At 36.0% G+C, this 27,617-nt stretch overlaps 1 protein-coding gene across 1 annotated transcript in view; it reads right to left on the minus strand.

Moving 5' to 3' along the window:
- The window catches only part of LOC126925219 (midasin), a 138,027-nt gene that overhangs the window by 1,756 nt on the left and 108,654 nt on the right, over positions 1–27,617 (minus strand). Inside the window, exons 16-24 of the mRNA XM_050740530.1 lie at positions 22,787–22,934; positions 21,361–21,590; positions 19,419–19,630; positions 16,801–17,271; positions 14,475–14,884; positions 6,321–7,525; positions 1,952–6,165; positions 534–1,786; positions 18–374 (exon numbers count right to left, since the gene is read on the minus strand). Coding sequence (XP_050596487.1) covers positions 18–374; positions 534–1,786; positions 1,952–6,165; positions 6,321–7,525; positions 14,475–14,884; positions 16,801–17,271; positions 19,419–19,630; positions 21,361–21,590; positions 22,787–22,934 — 8,500 coding nt within the window. The remainder of the gene's footprint in view (positions 1–17; positions 375–533; positions 1,787–1,951; positions 6,166–6,320; positions 7,526–14,474; positions 14,885–16,800; positions 17,272–19,418; positions 19,631–21,360; positions 21,591–22,786; positions 22,935–27,617) is intronic.

Consider the following 27,617-nt stretch of genomic DNA (forward strand, 5'->3'; position numbering starts at 1 on the left):
CTTGGGAAGAAATTTACCTTCTTCTAAATTCGATGCTTGTTTTTTAATTTGTTCTTCAGTTGCAGCATCAAAAACGTAATCATCAAATTTCTCTGTATTCTTAATATGCTCATAAGTTTCACTCTCACCGCCTCCTTCATTTCTCTCTTTTTCTTCTTGACCCTCTAGATCTTGCTGCATTGCAGTGGTTTTCAATTTCTTCACTGAAGATTTGGTATCATCATCAAGCAAACTTCGATTTTCATCGCTTTCACCTGGTTTTTTTCGTTTTGAAACAGGTTTGGGAGATTTCTCCTCGCCAGAGGTAGGAATATTCTGTTCTTGCTTAGATCCAGAATGTCCTTCACGTTCTTCTGTTTGTGATTGACCAGTTCCTTCAAAATAGAAAAACATAATTTAAGAATATATTATGTATAAGATTTAAACAGTTGCAAACTTTAAATCTTTTAAAGTTTTTACAAATATTTTATGTAAATTAAAAATAGTTACTTATAATAATTACTTTAAAGTTTTAGAAAATGGAGCAAGATTACCTTTATCTTTTTTGTCATCTGTACTATTTTCTGTAGGATCTATTTCCATTTGTTCATCATTCAATTGACTTTGTACCGCGTCTCTAGAGCCATCTTTCCTTGATTCAATTTCTTGCGAAGCATCAACTTCTTTGCTTCCTGTGTCAAAACTAGGTGGTGCCTTATCTTCCTCTGTTTGATTTTCCTCTATGTTCTGTTCTTCTGTACCATCTCCTTTATCCTCTTCAGGATTTATAACATTCTCATCCCTCTTTTTATTGGCATCTGCATTTGGATCTTCTTCTTCTTCTTCATTTTCCCCATCACTAGAATCCTGCTGATTGTCCTCTTCAGAATCGTTTCTATTTTCAGATTCTTCATCTTCTTTCTCTTCTGGAATTTTAGATTCCTTCATCTGATCAATATCAAAAGGATCTTCTTCCTCGCCCTCAGGATTATCCTCTTTCATTTCTTCATCTAAATTAATATCTTCTGGAAGTTCAAAAGGTTCTGGTTCTATTTCTGGTTGATTTTTTCCATGATAAGGATCAACCTGATCCTCATTTACTTCAGGCTCTTCAAATTCGTTAATCTCTTTTTTTTGTTCTTCTTTCCTTTCACCATCAGGTTCTTTTTCTGCATTTCCATCTTCATTCTTGTTTTCATCAGTGTCTTTAGCGCTTAATTCTTCTTGACCAGTCTTTTCACCAGTTCCTCTCTCTTCTTTCTCATTTTCTTTATCTTCATTTTCATTGTCTTCTTCTTCCTCTTCATCTTTCCAAATTTCTTCATCAAGTTTCTCTGCATTTTCATCAGTTTCGCCCATTTCTTTGTCGAGATCATCGTCTTCTTTATTATTTTCCTCTTCTTCGCGTTGTTCAAGATCTTGCATGTGACCTTCGAAATTTTCTGACATCTCTATACCTTTTTCTTCTTCCTTTGTATCCTTTTTTTCATTGTCCTTCTCTTCTTCATTTGTGCCTCTAGTTTCATCCAACTGATCCTCCGTTTCAATCCTCTCTGAAACATCTTTTTGACCTTCGCCTTCAGCCAATCCCATTCCTCCCTCGGCTGTACCACCATCTTCCTGATTATCTTCAGGTGCATCCATGTTTTCTGGCTGACAAAATCCATTTGTTGCTAAATCCAGAAAGACGTTTAACTGAAGATAGAGGAATTTGCAAGTTAGGCGGAATGATGCGACTTGTTCGTGAAGATAATAGTGAAGAAACAAAGTATATTGTTCTAGAAGAGGTAGATGTTGCAGAAGTGATCTAGAAAAATAATACAAATCATTAAACTATTTTTAGATGTTAAAAATTGCATAAAATTCTACATTGAGATAATAAAATAAAGATCCTCTATTTTAAAATTATTTTATTATTTACTTTTACCTTATAAAAATGTGGAAGGTCCACAAGCGTGATGATAAAACATACCTTATGCAATTATTTGCAGAATTGACATCACATTCATAAATAATTTGTAATAATTCTCCAAGTATCTGTGATATGGTGTTCAACCGTAAATCTGGAACAATCTTCTTTAATGGTTCTATTAATCCTTTTGTCATTAGATCCTCTTCAAAATCATCTGCAGATTCTTTCTCAGGATCAGTTGTTTCTCCAATAGACTTCTGACTATCTTGAAGTTTCTTTTGAATGACAAGCAGAATTTGTGTAATCAATTTATCCAATTTAGCTCCATATTCTGCTAAATTTTCAGATTCAAAAGAATGTTTTATCGCCGAAGTAAATGTTGATTTGAATAATTCAATACTTTTTTCAATCCTTTGAACTAAGAAATCTAAATTTTCACTGAGTGGATGATCTAACGTGAAGGTACATCTAAGATCAATTAATTTTCTTTTGATTTCATTGATTTCTTCGTAACTTGTTTGCAAAAAGTCAACGTGCTTTTGATGAAACAAGAAGACTTGGCTTGATTTCACAATCTTTCTTGAAGTTACGAGCCACGAATTTAATTTATTTGCCATATTTTTTATTAAATTTAAACTATGTCTCATAGACGCAATTGAAGTTTTCGAAATATTAGCCTCTTTTAAAACGGGAACCGCAGTTTCATTTAAATCAAGAAGATTTTCCTCTGCGAGAGATTCCATTGGACAACTCTCCAAGAAAATTATAATTTGTTTCATAGACATTTGTAATACTTCTAATAATTCCTGGAAATTGTTTATGATTATCTGTAAGTTCCTCTGTGCGGGAATATTAAGTTTTTCAAATTCTACGATTTTGGAAATATTTTCTTGCGTGTCATTTTCATTTGAAGTCTTTTCTACCATGTCTTCTACCATTAGTGCAAGGTTTGACACTTGGATTCTAAATGGAAGAAATCGTTCGAAGAAATTTGCAATCGTTTCTTTTTGCCGATGAGCTAACAATATAAGGTGAACTGAAAGGCCGCGACAACGTTCAGCATTTTGAATATCTAGATTACTTTTCCCAGAACTTAATATACCATCAAGGAAATTCAATTTAATTAAAGATTCATAATAATACTTGTTACAATCAGACCATTGTTCAAGTAATCCTTTATCTACATTTACATTTTTGTTTTTGAATTCAAATCTCTGTATTTCTTGCAGATCTAAAGGCATAGATGTGAAGTTTGTAATTTCACTTTTTCTATTTTTCCAAGTCAAAATACCAATTCTATATGAAATTCCAAGTCGATTTAATGCTTTGAAATAATTTGTCAGTGCCAACTTCTTTTGTTGAAGCATGCTCTTTAACTGAGCTTGTTGCTTACCTTTTGTCAAGGTTTTATCAACTTCCAAATTTCTCAGTCTTTTGCTTTCTTCTAGACTCTCTTCTATGAAAGTTTCAATATCCTTTCGAATTTGAGAATAATTGTTTCTTTCAATAATATTTTCACAGAACTGACGAGTTTTGTGAGTTAGTTTCTCAATCTTTTTTAGTTTTCTTGACTCCAAATTGATTAAGAAATCAGAAGATCGGAGTTCTCTTTTGGAACCTGTTTCCTCTGTCTCTGCTTTTGTCTTCAAGGTCAAATAGGATGCAACATTTAGTCGTAAACCTTTTCGGAACTCTCTGACAAATTTGTGCAATGTTCTACGTGTTTTTTCAGCAGTGTTTTTCACGGACCAATAACTTATATCATTCCATCTTATAATCTTGATGGTGTCTTTCAATTTCTTAGCTATAGGTTCTTTTAAAACTTTTATCTTATTTTGAACATCATTAAGAAATTGGCTATAATATAAATAAATATTCCAGAAAATAGCCAATAATTCTTTCTGTTTTTTTGTTTCTTGTAGATGATTAATATGTTGATAAAAAAGGTAAATTAATTGAAGTCTTGTTTCAAATTCAATCAAAGATGATTCTATCAAGAAACGTTCTAAACTTTCAATCACCTTTTCTTTTGAAACTTTATCAGATTTACTTGCATCTTCTAATTTCTCAGTTTCTTCTAACTGTTCAACATTCTCAGTATCATCTACAAGGTACTGATCTATTAAATTGAACAAAAAAAACCACCACTTTGAAGCTCCAGTTTTCAAATCATCTTCAAGTACTTCCAATGAGTCCCTCCATCTTGAAATCTCAAGTTTCCGCCAACAAAGTATCTTTTCACTAAAAGATACGATAAATTCTGCTAAACTAACATCGAAACGAGCATTTTCTTCCCACTGTTTCATCTTTGTTAGCAATAATTCCACTCCAACCAAAAATCTAGACAAGGAAGAATCGATGGAGAAACTGAGAAGTCTGTCAATTATTAGTTTGATCGAATTTAAGATGGGATTTTCAGGCCATTCTTTTAGAAACCCATTGACTTTTTCACAAAGTCTGTCAAAAAGTGGTTGACACTGCTCAATTTCTGGAATATTAGGGTCTTTATAGAAGTCATAGACTTCTCGATCACTACTTCTATTATCAAAATTGGATTTTTGTGAGATTAATACGTTTAAGCAGCATACTAATTGAGAGGACAAATTTTCAGACCAAGTTTTCACAGAGGATCCTAGCATTTCAAATCTTTGTATCAGAGGTTCAATGAAATTTGGTTCTACATTAGATTCAAAAGTTCCTAAATTATTTTTAGATCTTGAAGAAATATTCATTGAAATAGTTCTTAAATTTCTTTCATCAGGAAAACTTTTCAAGATATTCCAGTGAATTTCTTGAATTATTCTAGCATCCTTCATAGATATCAATTCAATAAAGGATTCCTTATCAGTGGAGATATTTTCTGGAAATTTTTGGAGTTCTGAAAGGTCCTGTTGAAAACCTGGGATTATTTCTGCCAACTCTAGGAATTCCTGTTGATGGCCTGGGAACATATTTTTAAAATCCAACTCCTCTTCTTCTTTCTCAGACTTTGTTTTAAACAAACTTTCTTTTTCTTTCATCTCTTCTTCTCTTTGCTTCTCTTGCTCCTTCCACAAGATTCTTATTTTGAAAAATATTTTGTTTAGTTCTTCCCACAGGGATTCTATATTATTTTTAACCAGAGACAAATTTTCAAGCTCCTTCAATGCAATTTTAGCCATTGTAAACCTGTCTCTCTGAATAGCCTTTGATTTTGATTGTTTTGTTAGAATGAACACTAGTTTTTCTGAAGAGCACAGCTTCACTAAGTTTATGTAATTCTCTTGACACAGGCCAACTACTGGAAAACGCAGCAAGTTATAACAGATGTTACTATTTACGTTTTGAAATTGCATGTTTGAGAGTTCATGAATTAAAATTGATACACCATGATGTAAACTGAAAATTGCAGACATCATTGGCGAAACCAAGTCAGGAAAACCAACCAGGAAATTCTTTTCCAATTTATGAGAGAATCTTTCCAGTGATTTCTTCCAGATTATAGCTTCATGCAACTTTTCTCTATGTGAATCTTGCAACTCCCCTTTTTTAAGTTGTTTAGCAATGTCAGTCAATTGGTATTTTTGTTTTATTATCGATTCAAACGAACCTATATTGCTAGAAAAGTTCTCTATCTCTTCTCTCAAATTTTGGAAGCTTGACATAGGTCTCACTGCCCGAAAGTTTCCAAAGTCTTTTGCTTTGTTGGATGATATTTTCAAATGATTGATTCTTGATATTTTTTGGTCTTTCGACATAGAGGTTCCAAGGATAATAGATTGCAAATTTTCAATACACATTAAATGTTCCAGTTCAGAAATATTTTCTCGTATATATTTTGATTTCAAGGCAATTTTCTGAACTGGATCAATGGATCCTAGATCACTGAAGAGAAATATTTGTAGATAGCCTAAGGTCAACCATCCACTTCCTGTTGTAATGACATTGTTTCCATTTTCTGATTCTTCTTTAAATTTTTGCAGTGAAGTTAGTGCATAAGTTGGTTTAAAGGGCCTATATCCTAAATCATTTTGTTCTTCCATGACTTTTTCCATGATAGACAGGTAATAATTTATGAGAAATCGTAATAGGATAGAGTCGTTGTTGGACATGTTGAATTCGTCCGAGTTTAAAACCAAAGAATTTTTCCATAACAATGTCTGAATCGTTTGCAAAAGTTTCTTTTGGTTCTTGTAATTTCCAAAATTGATTAATTCTCTTTTGCTTCCAGATTTTGAATTTAGAAATAATTCAAAGATTAGGTTGCAGAGGGCTGATTTGTTGACGAAATTTGTCTGAAAGTTGTATAATAAAAATAGTAGATTAGAAACTTAAAAATAGATTAATTAGGTATAAATTAATTACAATTTAATTTCAATTTAAGAATTAAAATATATACTTTTAAACGATTGTAAGATATTACCAAATAATTAAATAAGAAGAAATATACCTGGGAAATATTAAAATCGTTTTCCGTCATATCTTCTTCGTTATCATACCAATGTAAAAGAATATTTGAATTTTTAACAGCGAAAGATCTTTCTGCAAATTCCTCGACAGAGCAGAGCAACTCAGGGAACAAAGAGATCCTTCGTTTAGTTAGCATCTCATTAGCATTCAGAGCCTTCATCAAACTGATCAAACGCGTCGGTATCGTTGGAACTTGCTCGAATTTTCTAAACACGCTTTCGTCGTAAATTCTCCCAAATCCTCCGCAAGCTGTCTCAACAAAATTTCTCGATTCTTCCAAGTCCATAAGATTCTCAGAAATTTCATTGCTCTCGTTCAAATTCTTTTCAAAACTTCGACGTATTTCTTCTCCAATATCTTGCGCAAATTCGTCACAAAATTTCCTCTGGAAACGATACGCGAAGAACAAAAAGAAAAATTCGTAAATTGGCCATATTTTAGCTTCCTCGAAATTTTTATTCGTTCTAACATCACTCTCGTTGATTTCTTTAACTTCTATAATATTTTTGGCCATTTCTTCAATTTCTCCTATATCACCAATTGTATTCGCATTCTCTCGATTATTTCCGAAATTTTCGACACAAATTTCAGCGAATCTCTTTCTGAAGGGCAAATTTTCAGGGGATCCAATCGTGACGATTTTTAATTTCGTTTTCAACGAATCGATCAAATCTTCTTCGGTGATTTCGAGCTTTCTCGATATGCATCGTAATTTTTCATGGAAAGTCATCGAATTTTCGGAAAAATGAGGCGATGGAATGCACAAAACCTGCCGGACTTTCTTCCGAATTTTCCCAAATTTATCTACGTCGATCAACGAGTCTAGATATTTCTTCGAAAAGTCTGACAGATCTTCTTGCGTTTTTGAATCACATAATTTTGCATCGATCAGCGTAAATAGTTTCCTGAAAAATTTCATCAGCCATTTATAATGGACTTTCAGCGACGAGGAGATTTCACGCAGATCGAAGAATGTTCCTTGTGATTTATCGATCAATTCCATCTTTCCCATGTCATGAAATCTTTGGTACCATTTTAAACCATCTCGCAATTCTACGTAGTCCTTGTCGTTTAACGATAAGTTTTCGTTCTGAAGTATCGTTTCGATGATCTTTCCGGAATGTTCACAAATTTCTACGAATTTCGGTATTAGTAGCTCGTCCTTCAACGTAGTTGATATTCTTCCTATGAAGAGATAGGAAATATTTAATAAAATGGATTATCGAAAACTTATATGTACAGGATGATTTAAATATATTTCTTTATAAGTGAATTGAAGGGAATTAAATGTATCTCTTTATAAGAAATTTTGTATATAAAATATAATATTTATATATTTATATTATATATAAATATATAATATTAAATATATATAATAATATTATGTTTATATTATATTATTATTATGATATAAATATAATATAATATAATAATATTTTATATACAAAATATTAAATTTATATATTTATATTATATTTATATATAATATATATAAATATAACATAATACAATATAATATAATATAAATATAATATAAATATTTTTACATTTTTTAATAAATATAATATTTTAATAAGAATAATATAAATGAATTTAAAAATATTTATATTATATTTCTATATAATATAAATAAATTTAAAAATATTTATATTATATTTATGTATAATGTAGTATCGAAAAAGGATGGGATTAGGATAATTTAGATTTGTAAAATTCTCCTAATACTATTTATTAAGATAAATAGAAATAACAAGGATTAATTGGACAGAGAACGATAAATGTTCAACTTGAACTAAAACACAAAAGTCTTATTCCGCTCAAATCACTCTCTATAACTCTCGTCTTCGGCATCCGCACTCGCACGCTCTCGATTCTCAACCCATACTGCGCGCCTTTCGCGTTCGTTCTCGCCTGCGTCTTAACTAACATTGTCTTTAGCGTCTCTTTTGTTTTTTTCCCCGCCCTATAGCGCACGTGTCCCGAAAACGCTCGTGACCAGGGTCACGTAGGCCTTTTAGACGAAACTGTTCAGTTGAAAAGATCGACGATACATTGCTGTACCCAACGACACCGCGGTTCTCGCAACATTGTATACGGTTCGGCCGATATCTTAGGCCTTTTGTCCACGATACTACACTCGGCCATTCCTGACAAATCACATCTGCCCTCAGATGTGCTCATCACTGTTCTCACTATCATCACTAACACCAATGTTCCACCACTTCATGTGGTCGGCTGCGGTGGAAGTCGTGCGCGGTCCCTCGTGTTCGCCTTCTCGTTGCACTACGTAACGGTCATTTCGCAGGACTTTCACCACACGGTACGGCCCAAGGAACTTTGAATGCAGCTTTAACCCAGGACCGCCTTGCGTCCTCTCGATCGCCACCAGATCTCCTGTTTTGTAGACTGTCGCCTTCTTGCGTCTCTTGTTGAACGTTTGTCTATTGCGGGTTTGAAGCTCCTCGATCCGTCTCTTTGCTATTTCACGCAATTGATCCCGTTCTTCCTGGAACATTGCGACCCATTCATCTTCAACTAACTGCCTCATCTGCGGATCGTCCCGCATTCTCATCCGCGTGCCAAACAGCAACTGGAACGGAGTAACGCTAGTGCTTCTGCTGGGTGTTGCGTTGAGGTATTTTTGAGTTTTCTCCAGGTGCTTGAACCACTCGCCTGGCGTTGGTGCAGATAACTTCGTCAACAACGGGATAAGTATCCGGTTTACTCTTTCTACCTGACCATTGGCCCGCGGAATTCCAGTTGTAGTTCGCACGTGCTCTATGCCTTCCTCGTTACAATAGTCCTCGAAAGCACCAGCTGTGAACGCCGTCCCACGGTCAGAGATGATCCTTCGCGGATTCCCGAAACAAACAGACTGTTTTTCCAAGCGGCTGATAACCTCTGCAGAACCCGTTGATTTGGTGGGGTACAACCAGACGAACTTGGTGAAAGCATCGACCACTACGAAGATATGCCGGTAGCTTTTCTTTGTAGTGGGTAACGGTCCAATATGATCGACGTGATACGTGTCGAACGGCAATTCTCCCTTGTCGATGGTATTTAGCAACCCTTCCTTCTTCCCTTGCTTTCTCTCCGCAAGGATACAGTCGATGCAACTCCGCACCACCCTTTCCACTTTCTCGCGCATTCCCCGGAACCAGTAGTCCCTTTTTACCAACGCCTCTGTTTTGGTAACGCCGAAATGGCCACGTTCGTGAGCTCGTCGGACCACTTGGGTTTGCATCGACTTCGGCACGACCAATAGCGGTGTGTCTTCTACTTCTCGATACAAAAGTTCGTTTCTTAAGACGTACCCGTCGGCCTCGTACTGCTTTATGTTGTCTCGGATCTGTCGCAGGTCATCCTCTTGCAACTGCGCTTCTCTCAAACGTACGACTATCCCTCGTTCGTCTTCGTCTATTAGCATGACCTCGGGTAGGGGATTTCGACTCAACGCGTCGACATGCATCATACTGGTCCCGGGCCTATGCTCCACCTTATAATCGAACTCCTCTAGGAGGATTGCCCACCTCGCGACGCGCACGCACAAGTCCTTTTTCCGCATTGTTAATGCGAATGCCTGACAATCTGTAACGATTTTGAATGGAATGCCGAGCAAGTAGACACGGAATTTCTTCAGCGCTTTCACGATGGCCAAAACCTCAAGCTCGTAACTGGTGTACTTCTCTTCAGCCGGTGAAGTCTTTCCGCTCGAGTAATACACGGGGTGAAAAGCGTTGTCCTCGCTGTCGCGTTGCAGTAAGATCGCTCCGTATCCCCCGCTGCACGCATCCGTATGCAGCTGAGTCTCCGCTCCAACGCGATACAGCTTCAACAGTGGCTTCTCGCTTAACGCGGTTTTTAGGCTTCCGAACGCTTCGCGCTCGCGCGATTCGAACTTGAACGGGACATTTTTCCTTAATAGATCTGTTAATGGTCTCGCGATGACAGAATACCGGGGCACAAACTTCCTAAAGTATCCCGCTAAGCCCAGGAAACTCTGAACATCTCTAGCCGATCGGGGCTCCGGGAAATTAGCGACGGCCTTGGTTTTGCATTCAGATGGTTGAATATTACCGCCCTCGATGATGTGGCCCAAATATTCTATTTTCGTTTGTAGGAATCGACATTTACTCCAGTTTACGAGTAGTCCGTGTTCACTAGCAACACGCAGCACTGTGCTTAGTTTCTCTATCCCACTCGAAAAGTCAGTCGACGGCACGATCAGATCGTCCATGTACGTCAGCACCACCCCTGTCGCGATCAACTCTTTAAAAACTGCGTTTATATATTTCTGAAAGACGGCTGGCGAATTGCACAATCCAAAAGGCATTTTGAGGAATTCGTACTGGCCTGTGGGGACTACGAACGCTGTATACTTCCTGCTACTTTCCCCAACAGGAACATGAAAAAATCCGTTCTTAAGATCCAACGTGCTAAATACCCTCGAGCCCTGGAGCGAATCTAGTTGGTCTTCGATCAAGGGCAGTGGGTATCTATCTTTTACTACCTTTTTATTTAATTGTCTATAATCAACGCAAATTCTAGTCGAGCCGTCTTTCTTTTTTACCAAAACGATCGGACTGGCATAGTCGGAATGTGATTGGCGTATTATTCCATCCTCCAGCCACATTTTGATCTGTTTGTCGACCTCGACCTTGTCTTGTGGAGATAGTCTTCGCGGCCTTTCGTAAACCGGAATATCGTCATGCAATATTATGTTCATTTTGATTCCTACTTCGCGCGTTTTCTGTGGCCTATAATTTCGGATTAAACTCTCTACTGCCTGCTTATGGTGCACGTTTTCGATATGGGATAAATCTACTTCACGCGCCCCCGTCTCTATGTCTACTTTAAAAACTTCCGGAATCCCATCGGAGTTTTCGTCTTTTAATCTGAAAATGGAGATATCTCCCCTCCTCCTGTTCATCTCAACGGTATCCAGGAAGTCTGTGCCTATTATCAACGAACGGTGCATCATAGTGTTTGGAACTACATGCACCGTTATATGATATAACTCATCATCTATGACAATATCCGTTGAAAATTTCCCGAGCGTAAGATTGTTCTCGGATCCGATACTGCGAAACTCGATAATTTCCCGAATTAATTTGGGCGCTCCAATTTTGGCATGCTGATCCGCCCGCATCAGGGTTAATTCGCTACCGGTATCTATCAACGCGCTCAGTTCGCAATTTCCAATTCTAACACTTTTACAACCCGCTCGCAGCGACATTTGTGTATTACAAACCTCTTTAGGGGACTTACCCAGATCGCTGCATTTCGATGCGATGTGTCCGTACTCTCTACACTCGAAACACTTAGGACCCTTCGACTTGTTCGGGCAATCCGCGCTTACATGTGCTTTATCGCCGCAATTGTAGCAACGCGTCTTTCTCGCACTTCCACCTTGACTGGGACTGTTGTTTCTCTCAACTCTGGCCGGCTTCGCAACCGACTTCGTCCTTCGGCTCTTCTGCTCCTCGTACGCGATCAGCCTCTTCCTTAGCTCCTTGATGGATGCAGCACCATACAGCATAGATTTATGGACCTCTTCGTCTATTATCCCGTCTATGATGTACTCTACTTTGACTTCTTCCTCTATATCGGCATGACTGGCTATTTCCAGCATGCGATACATGTAGGCCAAGCACGCCTCGTCGCTTTTCTTTCTCGTCCCACTAAGCTTTTGGTGTACTTGCCTACTGTTGGACTTTCTGGAGAACTCTCTGATTAGTCCCTTCTTCAGCTCATGCCAAGTCCTGGCATGGCACTCGAAGCTTGCGAATATTTTCGCCGATCCCCTCAGCAGCTTCCTCGCGTAGACTGCCTTCTGACCGTCGGACCACATACACGTGTCCGCGACTTCTTCGAATGATTCGAACCATCGCTCCACGTTTTCACCTTTGTCACCGCTAAACAATTCTAATGCGTCTTCGACGTCTTTAAAGCTTAACACCGAAACGGTACCTGCCTTTTGGCGATGTTCATCACGGTCCGAGCACATCGCTCGCGTACCTCCTTCGTGTTTCATCACGTCTCTCTCATCTTTTTCATTGTCACTTTCGTCGTCGCTTTCTTCTTCCGACGATACGTTGTCTCCTTCCAGGGCCGCCTGTAGCCGTGCGCGTAGTTCAGATTTTCTCCCTGTGACCTTTAACCCCAAGCTAGCGAGGCGCGCTCTCAACTCCTTCGTCCTCAGCTTCTCGAGGTCTTCGTCTCCATCCTGATCGCGCTCAGCTCTCTGCCCACTCCTTAGGTTTCGCTGATTTACCGATTCCTCATCGCGCTTCGATTCCTTCGAAGTTGATTGACCAGCCTTATACGCTCGGTTCAGCCTGGCCATCAGCACTGACTTCGAGCCTGATATCGGCAGATTCAGACTTGCGAGCTTATTTCTTAGCTCCTCCAGCGTCGAAACCTCTTCAGTCGAAAACTGTTCCTCTTCACAATTTGCCATTTTCAACAACTCTTTTTTTTTTTTAGCACAATTAGTTCCGTTAAACGTGTCGTTCTCTGTCTGGTTTCAATCCCGGACGAGCCCCCAATTTGTAGTATCGAAAAAGGATGGGATTAGGATAATTTAGATTTGTAAAATTCTCCTAATACTATTTATTAAGATAAATAGAAATAACAAGGATTAATTGGACAGAGAACGATAAATGTTCAACTTGAACTAAAACACAAAAGTCTTATTCCGCTCAAATCACTCTCTATAACTCTCGTCTTCGGCATCCGCACTCGCACGCTCTCGATTCTCAACCCATACTGCGCGCCTTTCGCGTTCGTTCTCGCCTGCGTCTTAACTAACATTGTCTTTAGCGTCTCTTTTGTTTTTTTCCCCGCCCTATAGCGCACGTGTCCCGAAAACGCTCGTGACCAGGGTCACGTAGGCCTTTTAGACGAAACTGTTCAGTTGAAAAGATCGACGATACATTGCTGTACCCAACGACACCGCGGTTCTCGCAACATTGTATACGGTTCGGCCGATATCTTAGGCCTTTTGTCCACGATACTACAATAATATAAATAAATTTAAAAATATTTAAGATTAATATTTAATTTAGTATTATTTAAGAATAATATAAATGAATTTAAAAATATTTATATTATATTTCTATATAATATAAATAAGTTTAAAAATATTTATATTATATTTATGTACAATATAAATAAATTTAAAAATATTTATAATATATTTATATATAATATAAATATATTTCTTCCTCTAAATTCTAGTATAGATCTCTGGAAAAATTGCGTAAATTTCTTCCAAATGAATGTAACTGTATCGTAATAAGTTATATTATAATACATATTATATAACAAATATTAGAAATATGGAAATATTCGGAAAGCCTTTATCGACTAACTAAGTGGATATTGGCACAGCCAAAACTAGCAGCTACATAACAATAACAGAAGCACAAGGTACAGAATAGAAGGAAATCTGCCATGTGGAGAACGCGATACAGAAGCAACAGAAGACAGAAACCACGTATTAAGCAAGTGTGTCATAAAGAAATTGGATCAAGCATATTACAAGATAAAGAATGGCCAGAAATAGCAAAGATAAGAAGCATCGAGAAACAAGCATGAGAGCTGACAAATTTCATAAAAGGAAGTCTAAAGCTAAGGACATTATGTCTGGAAGAGTAGATCCAGCTGCAACATCAGTAGTTTCAAAGAAACCACAAACTAGCAAAAATATTGCAATACTGAGATATATTGCAATATTAGGTATTATACTATATTACAATATTATATTTATACTGCTAATAGAAACACACACACACACTATATATATATATATTCCACATACATATCATAATTAAAAATTGTGGTAATTCAAAGCACAAATATATCGCAATATAGCAATAAGTAAAATTCGATATACAAGTTACAAAAATTACATTGGAATACACAAAATATAATTGCGATACATTTGGATACAAGTAGCGCGTTAAAAAGCAAACAAAATTCTATTAAACGCGCGCTTGTATGAACGAAGCTCGAGTTTAAGTCTCACAGCAACAAATAGTATACATACGTACATAAACAACAATATAACGTTAGTGTTTTGCAGTATGGAAAAAGCAATTCCAATAAGCTTTTAATAAATATCTCGCTTCACCTGAGCAAACAGCAGCCGAATATTCCTCCAAGTACATCACACCTTCGTTTTTCTCAAGATGTCTCTCCGTTTGGCAATGCAAAGTTATCAATCGAAAGTACAACACGATAAGCAAATTGTTGGAGGACGTCGGAGGTTCGACGAGATTCAGTGGGATTTCTAGAGCAGATTTCTTCCTGAATAAAAATCCCATATTTTCAACCTGGTTGTAAAGATGCTCATTTATCTTTGCCAACTTATGGAGTTTACTTTCCGAAAAAATATCCCAACTCCAGAGTCGTCGTATCTGCAGGTCATCCAGGGAAGACCGTCCGTAAAAATCGAGTAAAATGTGTTCGAAGAATGCCATTGTGTCTGTGATGGGAGGTCGGTGGAAAAAATCTTGGAAATCAATTTGCCGCGGATCGCCGCTGAAAATGGGGCAAGTTAGAAATATTATATATACTACGCCTGTGATATTGATTTTCAGGCTTTTCGATTTTGTCTTTGATAAAACGAATGATAACGCCAACCATCTATCATATTCTTTTGTTAAATTGAAACTCGTTTACAATTATACATACGCTATCGCTCAAGAGTATTCGCAGACACTCGTGTCTTTCTCTTAGAAGACGTACACCTTTTAATGGCAAAACCACGGTCAAATAAAATTGCAACGATTTCGTTTACGTAATTGCCACAGTTTCGTACATTATAGCCAGATTAAATTGATTTTCGAAAGTCGATACTTTAATGATAAAATTACTTTTAGTTTAATAGTGCGGTTTAGTTATTTAATACTCAAATTTAGTTTAATGACAAAGCTACAGTGAAATAAAACTGCAACGATTTCGGTCTACGTAATTGCTATAGTTTCGTACATTATAGCTCGGTTAAATTGATTTTCGAAAATCGATACACGTGTAATCGCAGAACTGGTGTTTATAATTGTCTATTTCGTTACTTTCTCTATCTTATTAATTACATTAATATTTTATATACAAATATTTATTATAAATATTTATAATTAATTTGTTATAAATTAAATATAAAATTATATTTTAATTACAAGGCATATTAATATATAGGTTTTATACAAGTATATTGTATATTATATTTATTTTATTTTATTATTATTATTTTACTATTACTAATTTATATATATTATATATAGATATTAATATATAATAAATAATAGGTAGGAAGACGTTAGTATAACCAGTGATATTCAAATAGCAAATGCATTAGTCAAGTATATCAGTATATACAGTAAACACTAAAGTAAATATAAATTAAATATAAAATTATATTTTAATTACAAGGCATATTAATATATAGGTTTTATACAAGTATATTGTATATTATATTTATTTTATTTTATTATTATTATTTTACTATTACTAATTTATATATATTATATATAGATATTAATATATAATAAATAATAGGTAGGAAGACGTTAGTATAACCAGTGATATTCAAATAGCAAATGCATTAGTCAAGTATATCAGTATATACAGTAAACACTAAAGTAAATATAAATTAAATATAAAATTATATTTTAATTACAAGGCATATTAATATATAGGTTTTATACAAGTATATTGTATATTATATTTATTTTATTTTATTATTATTATTTTACTATTACTAATTTATATATATTATATATAGATATTAATATATAATAAATAATAGGCAGGAAGACGTTAGTATAACCAGTGATATTCAAATAGCAAATGCATTAGTCAAGTATATCAGTATATACAGTAAGCACTAAAATAAATATAAATTAAATATAAAATTATATTTTAATTACAAGACACATTAATATATAGGTTTTATACAAGTATATTGTATATTATATTTATATTATTTTATTATTATTATTTTATTATTACTAATTTATATATATTATATATAGATATTAATATATAATAAATAATAGGTAGGAAGACGTTAGTATAACCAGTGATATTCAAATAGCAAATGCATTAGTCAAGTACATCAGTATATACAGTAAACACTAAAATAAACTGTTGCAAATTTTAATATGTAATTTAGATTTGCATTCAATCAATTCCATAGAACGTTAGTTATAAGTATAGTTTTATAAAATTCACACATAATTATGACAAGTGGATCAAAGTGTCTGGACACTTATGAGCGATAATGTATATACATATAAGAGCTTCTTTATGTAAATTATTTTATTTATCATTTATCTACGCTTTGCTTTATTTATCAAGCGTAGATATCACATATAAAGTATTACAACGAGTGAAAAAAATAACAAAAGACGTCGACTATTTTACTCCTCCTAAAGCTATTCGTTGACTTTCCTTACCTGAGTTTCTCTAAAGTTAATTTCAAAAGGAATCCTTGTTGCTTGATCATCGCTAGTCTTGCGTTCTTCCTAAAATCGCACATTCTCAAGGTCATTGGATTTAGTTCACAGCACAGACCAGATTCCTCGTCTCCAGCAGTCTCTGACAAAATCTGGTCGACTTTTCTCAAAGCTTCGTGCTTCGACCTTGCGTCAAACGTGCCACAAAGTTCACGATACGAGTTTCTCAACGACTGCTCGAAAGCAAATCCTTTCGACATTTGTTGGACAGTGAACGATGCCACTTGCAACATTTCATTTAGCTTGTACTGTTTATCGAACAGGCTTTCGTGAATTTTTAGCAGCAACCTTTGATGGCTCACGTTCCCCATGCCACAATTGTTTAACAAAGACATCACGTCTAAGGGATTGGTTAGTGCAAAGTATTGAGGGGTCGGCACGCTGATTTCTACGCCTCTGTTTCTCATTGCTCTGTAACAACGCGCAGAAAGATGCTTTTGTACTGGTTTTACATCGGGTTATCGCAAACAAATCTACTTTTACAAAATTGCTACGGTTTGCTCAGAAAATATCGTACAAAGTGAATCTTCCATCTGATTTATCGAGTCGAAGCTTTTACTACGGGGAAATTTTGTTAATGAAAGAAACGAATGGTAACGATGCGGAACAAAGTTTGCAGAGCACAAAGGACGAGGTAGGATATGCCAATCAAATTGCAGTAGTTTGTTTCAGACGGCTGAAGATATGCGGTGCTTAGCGTTGGTGGAAACGAACGCCCACGCGTCTTTGCTAATTCCAACTGTTCCGTGGCGATTGCTATCTCAAGTTTACCTTAAACTGGACAAATTGTAAAGTAGAAATTAAATAATTAAAATAGAGAAATAGAGAAATAGCCGCGAAATAGCTAGAATTCAAGTAAGTTCGTATTAGTTTGATTAAGAAAATTTCCTCAAAAGCTCGACTCATTGGACGGTATAAAATCCCGGTTGATCAATATTTTCCGAGCAAAGCAGAGAAATTTCGGAAAAATAGCATCACAAGGCTTTGCAAGCGATGGAAGGGAGCGATAAATCAGAGTGAAACGTATATAATTCGATAATATTGTAGAGAACATGAAATATCGCACACCTAATGTCCGACGATAAAACGACAAGAACTTTTGGGGCAACCCTTGACAGAACTTAACGTTTCCAGTGCCGAACAACGATATATCGTTGTTAGCAACACTTGCGAAAAGGGCCAACGACGATATATCGTTGCGTATGCGACGGTGCTTTATTATTCGCATCGCGAGACAACTTTATCTCGGAATAAATTTGTAAAACGTTATAAATGGTTGAATTTCTCTGTGGAAGCCCTGCGTGAGATGTTCCACAAATTGAAAAAATTGCTTATGGGTTTAACTTTTTGTTATATTCCGCGATACTTGATACCCAGACTGTGTATACGCCAATGCCATAAGATAGAAATCCGATACGGGAGATTTGCTAGAGGTCGTAGTCACAGGTTTCAGATGACACTGTTTAGAACAGAATATCTCCTTATGTTTCACAAAATAATCTTGCATCGACAGGACGAGAGTACAATTTTTTGCGGGCCTGTGCGAACATGGCGCACAATTTGTAATCTGCGCAATAAAGGATTACACGGTGTTTACGTTAGTGATCATCGATGCCAAGTAAATTATTTGTGTCAGTAATAATAAGTAAATATTACACATTTTCAATAGTCGGGTAACTATAAATGTTTATAATAACGTTAGAATGTTATTTCAGTGATGTTGTACTAGCTCACTTGTTCTGAAGCAAGTAATCCTAACCTATTATTGCGCATCATGGCATTATATTTAGTTTTGTATTTTAATATTAGAAATTGTGTTCCATATAATTGAGAATACAGTATTTATACTTTATACTCTGTTCTACATCAAACTATGACCGGACCACTGTGTTTATAAAAGAAAACTGATTTCTCCATTTTTCCTAACGATTTTGAATAAGTATTATCATTATGATTTTTAACAAGTTTTCAACTACAATTGGCATTAATTTATTCTTCCTTTATCTCTAAGGGGAGAAGCGAACCTTCTCTCACAGGTGGTGTTTCCACATCATTAAATAAAGACATGACACGTAACCACTTATCGCTGCTGGGATCTACCATACTTATGTCAAAATCAGTAGTATGATACAGGCTAAGTTGACCATCCCCTTAGGAGAAGGATCCGCTAGATGTGATCACGACTGACTGTCTGTGACTAACAGTCTCGAGCCTCTGCCCATTTCCCTTTATATAGGTTGCCCCCGAAAGAGAAAGTTTTCTTTTGGGATGGGGAAACCATTCCTTTTTTTATGGAAGGCCGTTGCGCATTTTTCCAAATCCCAGGGTTTATGGCAGGTGATGTGGCCAATATATACGCTTAACCCCTGGACCTTTCTTTACGACCATATACCGCTACATTTCGTGATATGTTCCTTTATGAATTTTCTAAATATCATGTTTACCTTTTTTTGGGATATTTTTCCCAAAATTACAATTATCAAATTACATCAAATTAGTTCGGTATTCCTCGCTTAGGTACAATCTTTTCGTTCAGAAATAAAAGGGTTATTACTTACCTGGATATTTCCCCGTGACGAGGATCCATAGCGAGGAACAACCTGAAGTTCTCATGAGCTTGCACGGTAAACACATTTCCACCTTTATCGACGCCTTTCTCGCCGATCGTTAGAGCGCCGTTTGGTTCTAGCAAGCCATTCAATCGGTCCAAAATTGCTGGGCTGCAGAGATTTACCTGGTCGAGCAGTAACCACGTGCCATTTTGTAGACACTGCAATGGAGAATGGAATTCCCTTATCGGTTTCCTTTGAAGCCCAACGCTTTGATAACAGATTTCATAGAAGCCAATCATTCATATTAAAATGACAACAGAAAATTTGTATTAAAAATAGATAGAAAGCGAAGAAACTATCATTAGAAGCAAAAAGCCATGTAATATAAGAACAAATACAAATGGATATTATTTTATAATGTTTTTAGTGAATGCAACAAGTGTAACTTGGTAAATAGACGTTTTGCAAATAAATTATCTGCAACATAAGTGCTCGATATAGTAAACGTAAATTTAATTAGGTCGATGTAAATGAAAACTTTAACCAGCTACATATATACATTTATAGCTAGTTGGTAGTTTTTGAGGTTAGAGAACAAATCGTCCAGAATAACAAAGAATACACGTTATTACACGTTATTAAAGATAAAATATAAAATAATAAAATAAATGTCTCATTATGTAGTATTGCATCGTTTAGAAACTACACAAGAAACTACAAGAAGACGATAAAAGCAGAGCAACAAACTCTGCATACAGCGAGACATACGAAAGAATTTTGAATTCCACAGCGATAGAACCAACAAACTACCTGACCTTAATGTATACCACTGTCGATAAAAAGAATTATTGGATAGATTAACCGGCAAACTAGGTTGAACAACGGCGATAAGACAAGAAATGAAATATAAATTGGAAGAGAACGTATCATGTCAGCTGTGCAGCACCAGAGAAATAGAGACAGAGGATACAAAACACATAAAAATGAGACCAATCACATTGAGAAATAAGGAATGAACGGAAACAATAACAAGAACGATAGAAAAACAAATGAAAACTGGCAAACTTCGTAAAGGAAAGTACGAAGTTGAAGACCTTCTGCATGAACGAATAAAGAAACGAAAGAAAACGAACACAAACATAATATCAATGACTGACGCACAGAAGACACATAGTAACACACACAGGTTTGTATCATAGTAAACTAAGATGTAAATGGACGAAAGTAATTGTACAAACAATTAAGTAAATAGGCAGAAACCTCGGTACAACGAAGGAATAAAATTCCTTGTTGTTCTTTGTCCCTCAGAGAACGATGCGAATCGAGAGCGACTCATGTTGTTGTTTTGCCTTGGGACATTGACACCGTCTTGACGTACCAAACTTAGCGATAAACAAACTCCGGGCAAAACAATGTCGCCGCTACGTGCAACCGTCGATCGAAGTTGAATTTAAACTTTGCGCTACTCCCCCGACCAGTATAAATAACCGAGCACGATCGTTAAGACAATCAGTCTTTGGAGGAGTCGGTTATCAATTAGTTAATCAGTAGTCAGTTAGTGAGTATCGAGCAATCTTAGAGCGATCATCATTGTGTACGGCAAATAGTTTTAAATATATTGACTACACTAAGCATCAACTCGCCTCATCGCTATATACACCAACACGATTAAACGTACTCCACAAACTATTGGCTTGGCAACTAAGTGATTTTGTCAATGCCATCTAATGACAAAATCCGCAATCACTCAATTGTCAACCCAATAGAAACTCGTAGGATAATTACACGATGCGCGTTATTGAAATACAAAATGAAAGAAACAAAGAGAGAGAATGCGAATATGACTGTAGAATATGAATCTAACACAGTTTTCTGTGCTTTGGTGTCTAAATATCATCGTAAGACAGTGTGTGAATAGAGAAAAATAAAAAAGAAAAGAACTGCTTACCTTCACCAACACGCTGTCAACCCACTCGAATTTTCCACCAGCGTTCAAGCATTTGTCCTTCTCTACAGCAATCGATAGATCGGTCAGCTTTTTCTCGATCTCGTGTAATTCCTGTTCGCAGGAAACCTCGAGCTCTTTCATCGCCGACACCAGCTTCGATAATTCTTTCGTTTTACGTAGGAACTGCTTGGTCTCCGTCGACATGGTCGTTTCCATTGTTTCCTCATCCCCTGAATCCAAACAAAACATTCGTAAACCGAAAATATTTCGTTGGAACGGAGTTTGGCAAAAAAAGAAAGAAAAAGAGGAAAAAAGAGAAAATAGAAGAAAGGAGGGCAGGAACGACGTGGTTTCGTTTCTAGAAACGAATTAACGATGGATATATGGTCTAGCTATGCTTGGTAAATTTGCCTCTCGACTCATTAAAGGTTAGATCTCGATAAGCGAGTCTGGACAGCTAAAATCCCGTAATGAAGTATCATGGTGAAAGTAAAAGGAAAACAGTGATTCATGAGACTAATTCCGCGAGCGCCGCGACGTTTTAAAGACGTTTACTGTTTAAAAGTTACCAACTTAAGCAGAAACTTAAATCCTCGCTTTCCTCGAGAGTGCAAGTAACGAGGAAATAAATTTACACTTTATCAATTTACTTGGTGGTGATGCGAAGCGAGTTTCGGATTAATATTATTCGCAGATTTTCAACTGATTATAAATTAAAAGGCGAGCAATTTATTAGCAGGAAGAAAGCAGGAAGTTAAACAGGAACAAATAGAGAAATTCTAAATTATTCGCTCGTCATTAAAATTCATCTGCAGCGAACGTAGAGACCATTGCTGCCAGCGGTTAATTTCAACAACAATTTTACGCCACTTTCGTCACTACGCTGTGTTTTACAACGAAAATGACAAACCAGTCGAAACGATTTATCGTTAGAAATTGTTATCTTCGATCTTTACTCCGAACGAAATTTACTTTAGTCGAATGAACGTATGTTAAACACTTCACTAACCGCTAGCGGTTCAACAGCATACGCACGTCCGACCGGCAGCTCAGGCGCAGATTCTCCCTGGCGCCGGCACTGTTTCAGTTTAGACTCTCCGATACCATTCTTTTCGTTCATCGCGAACGGTAAGTTTTTCAAATTGGTATAAAACTGTGGGAGCTTACAAAGCAATGCAACTGACGCAACTGAGCAAGGTACCTTAGCACTAAATAACAAATTACTGCTCAAATAATGAGAAAGATTATCGGCGACAAAAAGCCGATTAATAGGCTATCGGTTGATAAGCGTCGGCGACAAAAAACCGATTAATCGGCTATCGGTCGGTAAAGCGTTAAAGTGTGAGAAAAATTTGTAGAGCTAACGTTTCCGCCACGTTTGATATTTAAAAGACAACGGTGATTCCGAATGGATAAGAAGATTTACCTGTAGATATATGTCGAACATTTTCCAAGAGAGCATGGTAACGGGCCACCTCGTCCAAGTTCTCCTTCTTCAACTTCTTTCTTAAGATGCCAATCAAAAGTGTCTGCACACGTTCCAGTAATTCCTCCAAGTGTCTATCGTAATCCGTCTGCAACAAACAAATAACACGAAATGTATCGACTGGAACGATACCAAAGAAGATAATATCCGATCCGACATACGAAATCGGTAAACGTTACTACGAGCTACGAAGTTCAAACGACGAAGATCGCAATTTTTCACCACCGTCGCAGCCTGTAACTGCAACGAATCTACGTGTTTCGTGAATCGATGAATCTCAGCGTATGTACGATTCTGACGCTCAATTTTCATTACAAACTCGGATAAAAATCTGATGAGAAATCAATCTGAAAAATGTAACTCTTATCGATTGTAGATCTTTTAAAATTCTCTTTACGCGTCGTTTGGTAAACTGATCGTAATATAGGTTGGCAACTAAGTGATTGCGGATCTTGTCATTAGGTGGTGTTGGCAAAACCCGCAATCACTTAATTTCCAACCCAATAATTGAACTTGTCAAGAAATATCATGTTGTTCGGTGCGATTTTGAAAAAGTTACATCGCTCTAACGGGTGTCTGGTGGATAATGCGAGCAACAGTAAGAAGAAACACGAACTAATAGATCAGCAGAAAGAATATACGAGCGGTTAAATATTATAACGCGAAAGTAGAGTTTCCATTGGGCAGGATAAGGTACTTAAGGTAGAATGGTACCTTCCTTTACTCTCTAGAAATTGAAAAATGCTTCTCCGCTTCCTTCATTAATTTTCTCCGCTTGCAGCTAAGTGCCTCTCCTCTATAATTGTTTTCTTCCTTTTTGTCCAAGCCACTCATCTCCGATGAACGAAGAAATCAGGAGGGGACTCAACTTTCCATTAACATCTCTGGTCACGCGAAAGGCTAAACTCGTTTCCATATTCGTTTCGATATTCACGACGAAGCAACTTTTAATTCACGTTGAAACAGAATATGCAAACGTTTCCTACTCTCTTCCATAATAAATCTCTCTGCTTATTTTCACGATTAATCAATTTTTACGTCTTTGACGGACGAACCGATTGCTTTCAACTCCTGCGAATTTTCTATTTCCTATTTTTTTGTTTAAAGTATAAATATTACATATCTTTTACACATATTTGTATAATATTTATATATTTAAAATATAAATATAACACAGGTAAATGCGTATGTATTTTTTCTATTTATTTCTATATTTAGAGGAAAATAAGAAAGAAAAACATGGCGTGCGAATAATATGAAATTTATTTATTTATTTCCAACGTTTTACCGAGCAATATGAAATTGTAAAATCCGATCAGGAGGCGTTAAAAAATTATCAGTCAAAGGATTGCTTGATAGTAGATAAAATGCTGGTATAAATTACAATATCAAATTTTCTTTGTTGCTACATTTATTTGTTACACGTTTTTCCTTTCTCTTTTTCTATTCTTTTCCAAAGTCTTCGTTTCTTTTTATCTCCACACACTTTCGTAATATGTTTCAATAAAGATTTTTGGCCGCTAGTACGCGCGGCAAGTTTTAATGGAACGACGAAAAAAACGTTAACGTAAATCGTCATTAGAGGAAAATGTTAGCGCGGGACGTCACGCGTTTCAACTTCTAACGTTGTTTTCCTCGTGCTCGTCTCTCTGCAGTGTCCATTGCAAACGGGATAAACAAGCAGTAGAACAACAGGGGGGAGAAAAGCAACGATAGGGGAAGGGAAAAACGACGGCTGTTCTATAACAGAAGAAGCAGCATGGAGAAATGGAAATGAAAGAATCAGGGAAAGTTGGAATAAAGGTGGAGGGTATAAAAGAAACAAAAAAATTTGCCGTATTAAAAAATAACAGAGGAAAATATAATCTGGAATATTCTGCTCGAAGATATCTCAAATAAAACCGGAGGTAGCGTATTCTTTTCTTTTTTTAATTGTTCGTAGTCGCAGAATACAACTGTAATAAACAACCATCTCATTGTATAAAATTTTCAAGTTTTACAGATTTACAATAAGAATTGTTGGAAAATTAATTTTTCACATAATCAATAGCATCTTTTATGTTGTGTTCGTGTTCGTAGTAGGTGGTGATATCTCTCCTGCTAATGACCATTTTATCAAATTAATGGCTCACAGAATCGTCTAAACCTGATTTGTAATACGATTTTACATACGCGTTCGACGAGTTTTTATTTGACAATTCTAATATCCCTCGGAAGATCCAACGTACATCAATAGGAACATAATGATATCTGGTTTGTCGTGCGGGCAAAAGGACGATCCTTGCAGCAAAAATGGACACGGAAAAATCCATACCATCGAGGTCGACCAGGATGCATCAATCACTTTGATTCGACCTCCTGAGGATAATACCGACGAACATCCACCCGGAAAGACACTCCCCGCTTCCCACGCTCTTCATTTCTTACATCTTCCCTTCGATTCGTTGAACAATCACTTGCGTTTTGTCTGTGACACGTGCCATTTCCATCGAATAGCGTTTCGACTGATTTGAATTTCTTCCCTCGCAAGCTTCTCGCGTGAATTTTACGAAAATTCTGTCTTCATTTTATTCATTTCAACTCGCATATGTACCTGTGTGCGTTACGATTATACAAGGTGGTCTATTCAATTTGCGTAATTGCAATTTTTTAAGGAGCGTTCAGACGATCGATGTTATCGTCGATTTAGAGTTTGACAGCCCTGTCACCCGTATTCGGGTGACAGCAAAGTTTCCGACAGCGCCGTGTCACCCGTATTCGGGTGACGATTATTTGACAACTTGCGAAAGATCGTCGTAGGTATCTGAAAAGACATTCCACAGGAAGTAATAAAACTGTTGAATTGCTATAAAAGTAATACGAAAATGGCTTATTAAGAAAATTATTTAGAATGTAAAAGTTTGAAGCATTCTATACAAAGGTGAGTTTGGTCGGGACAATTTGGATAATAAGTTGTTGTTTTCTTTAAATTCTCCCGTGTCTTTGATCGGTCCGTTCGACGTCTTTTATCTGCGTAACATAGTTCGCACGCGCGTCTAATGCTTCTTCCGGAATCATTTTTCCAAACGGCGATATTATACTGACTCCGTCGAAGACAAGGATTTTTTGTATTTTCAGACAACCCTAATAATTTTCCAGCTAATAATTCTCTAAATCTTCTAGTATTTACATTCTTGCTTGTTGCAATTTTCTGATACAAGTAAGTTTATTATTTCATCATCAACGAACAGTTCAAACACATCATATGGATTAACATCGCTAGGTAATTGCCTATGAGGCCATCTGTCTCGAAAAAAGGAAATGACTTCTGCCGACCACTAAATTCATTCCATTCGCCAAATTGAATCGTACTTTCCTCGGTATCGTCAGTTCTTCTTTCTTCCTCAATGACCAGTTCTTGTAAAATCTTGTCAACAGTATCTTCATTACATTCAGTATAACTACGATTGCATTTATCAATATCCGAATCAGAATCGCACGATGTAATTCTATTTATATTTCTATTTCTAGGAAATCTGATTTCTTCCTCATCGTTACTATCCGAATTTGTGTGAGCTTCGTAAAAGCTTTCTTTTTCACTGCTATTTCACTCACTAAGAAATAAGTTTTCCGTTTTTCTTTTCGACATTGTAACGAATTAGGGCAGAGATTTTAAGTTATCTAAAATATCGGTGGGAGTTTAGGCAGAGTACGCTTGGTACAGCGGCACTCGTGGCCTGAAGGAGATTTCGTTGAAAACACGCCCGACAGTCAATGTGCTAATATGCGTATATTGTCTCAATACGATGTTGACAATCCTTGATATTGATAATGGTGTTGTATAGAGGAATTTTTTATACGCACGCACATTGTGCAGTATTTATTTGTATTTTTGTATTTTGTATATTTATAGAGTATTTTTCATACCGGTGGAGATGTCAAGATTAATTTTATTTCAAATGGAATGCTATATCTTTTATGTAGAAATACAGAAAAATGTTGAATTCTGAGTAAACAGGTATTGACTTTTATTAGTCGTAAAGCTAAAACTAATGGAAAATGCGTAATATTAAGTTGCAGATTCAAATTCAACATTCGAAATGATATCAATTGATATTAATAAATATAATGATTAAATCTGTGGCAATTATTTAAAGAATTATGAAGCCACTTCGCCGATTTCGATGATTTTGAAATGTGTTTTATCAAAGTGGTCAAAATCGTCAAAATTAACGAATCCTGTGTTCTGGTATAAATAATTAGCGACATATTAACACTTAGCCAACTGAATAGGGAGATCTCCTTTTTTGACTTTAGCAATGCGTTTTCCTTTTTTTTTTGTTGTTATCAGTTATTGTCTACCTGCAATTGTTGCCAATTAATTGCGCCACTTTTCTGCTTGTATAAAGTACAATATATAATAAAATACAGCAATTTAGTGGTGTCAAAATTAATTAAGAAGTTAAAGTATCAGTTATGACTAAATAAAGTTATAATCGAACGATACCACACTGTAAAAAGATATTAAAATTATGAATTTTGAATTTCACCTTCAAGTCGTTTTATTTATCTTCAGTCATCTTTAATTTTTTTTAATTTTACATATATTTTTTTTTTCTTTTAATATATACTTTTAATTTCATGTTTTGTATAAACAATATGTGAAATCGTTAAATAAGATCATCCAACGGGGAAACTGCACTCTGAACATTATTTTAACACTAACACTTTACATATATCTATTTTTACCATTAAATAGACGTGTTTTTTTCGAGAGAAACTGTCAATTTAT

The sequence above is a fragment of the Bombus affinis genome, chromosome 16 (assembly GCF_024516045.1).
Source record: "Bombus affinis isolate iyBomAffi1 chromosome 16, iyBomAffi1.2, whole genome shotgun sequence".
In the NCBI taxonomy this organism is placed as follows: domain Eukaryota; kingdom Metazoa; phylum Arthropoda; class Insecta; order Hymenoptera; family Apidae; genus Bombus; species Bombus affinis.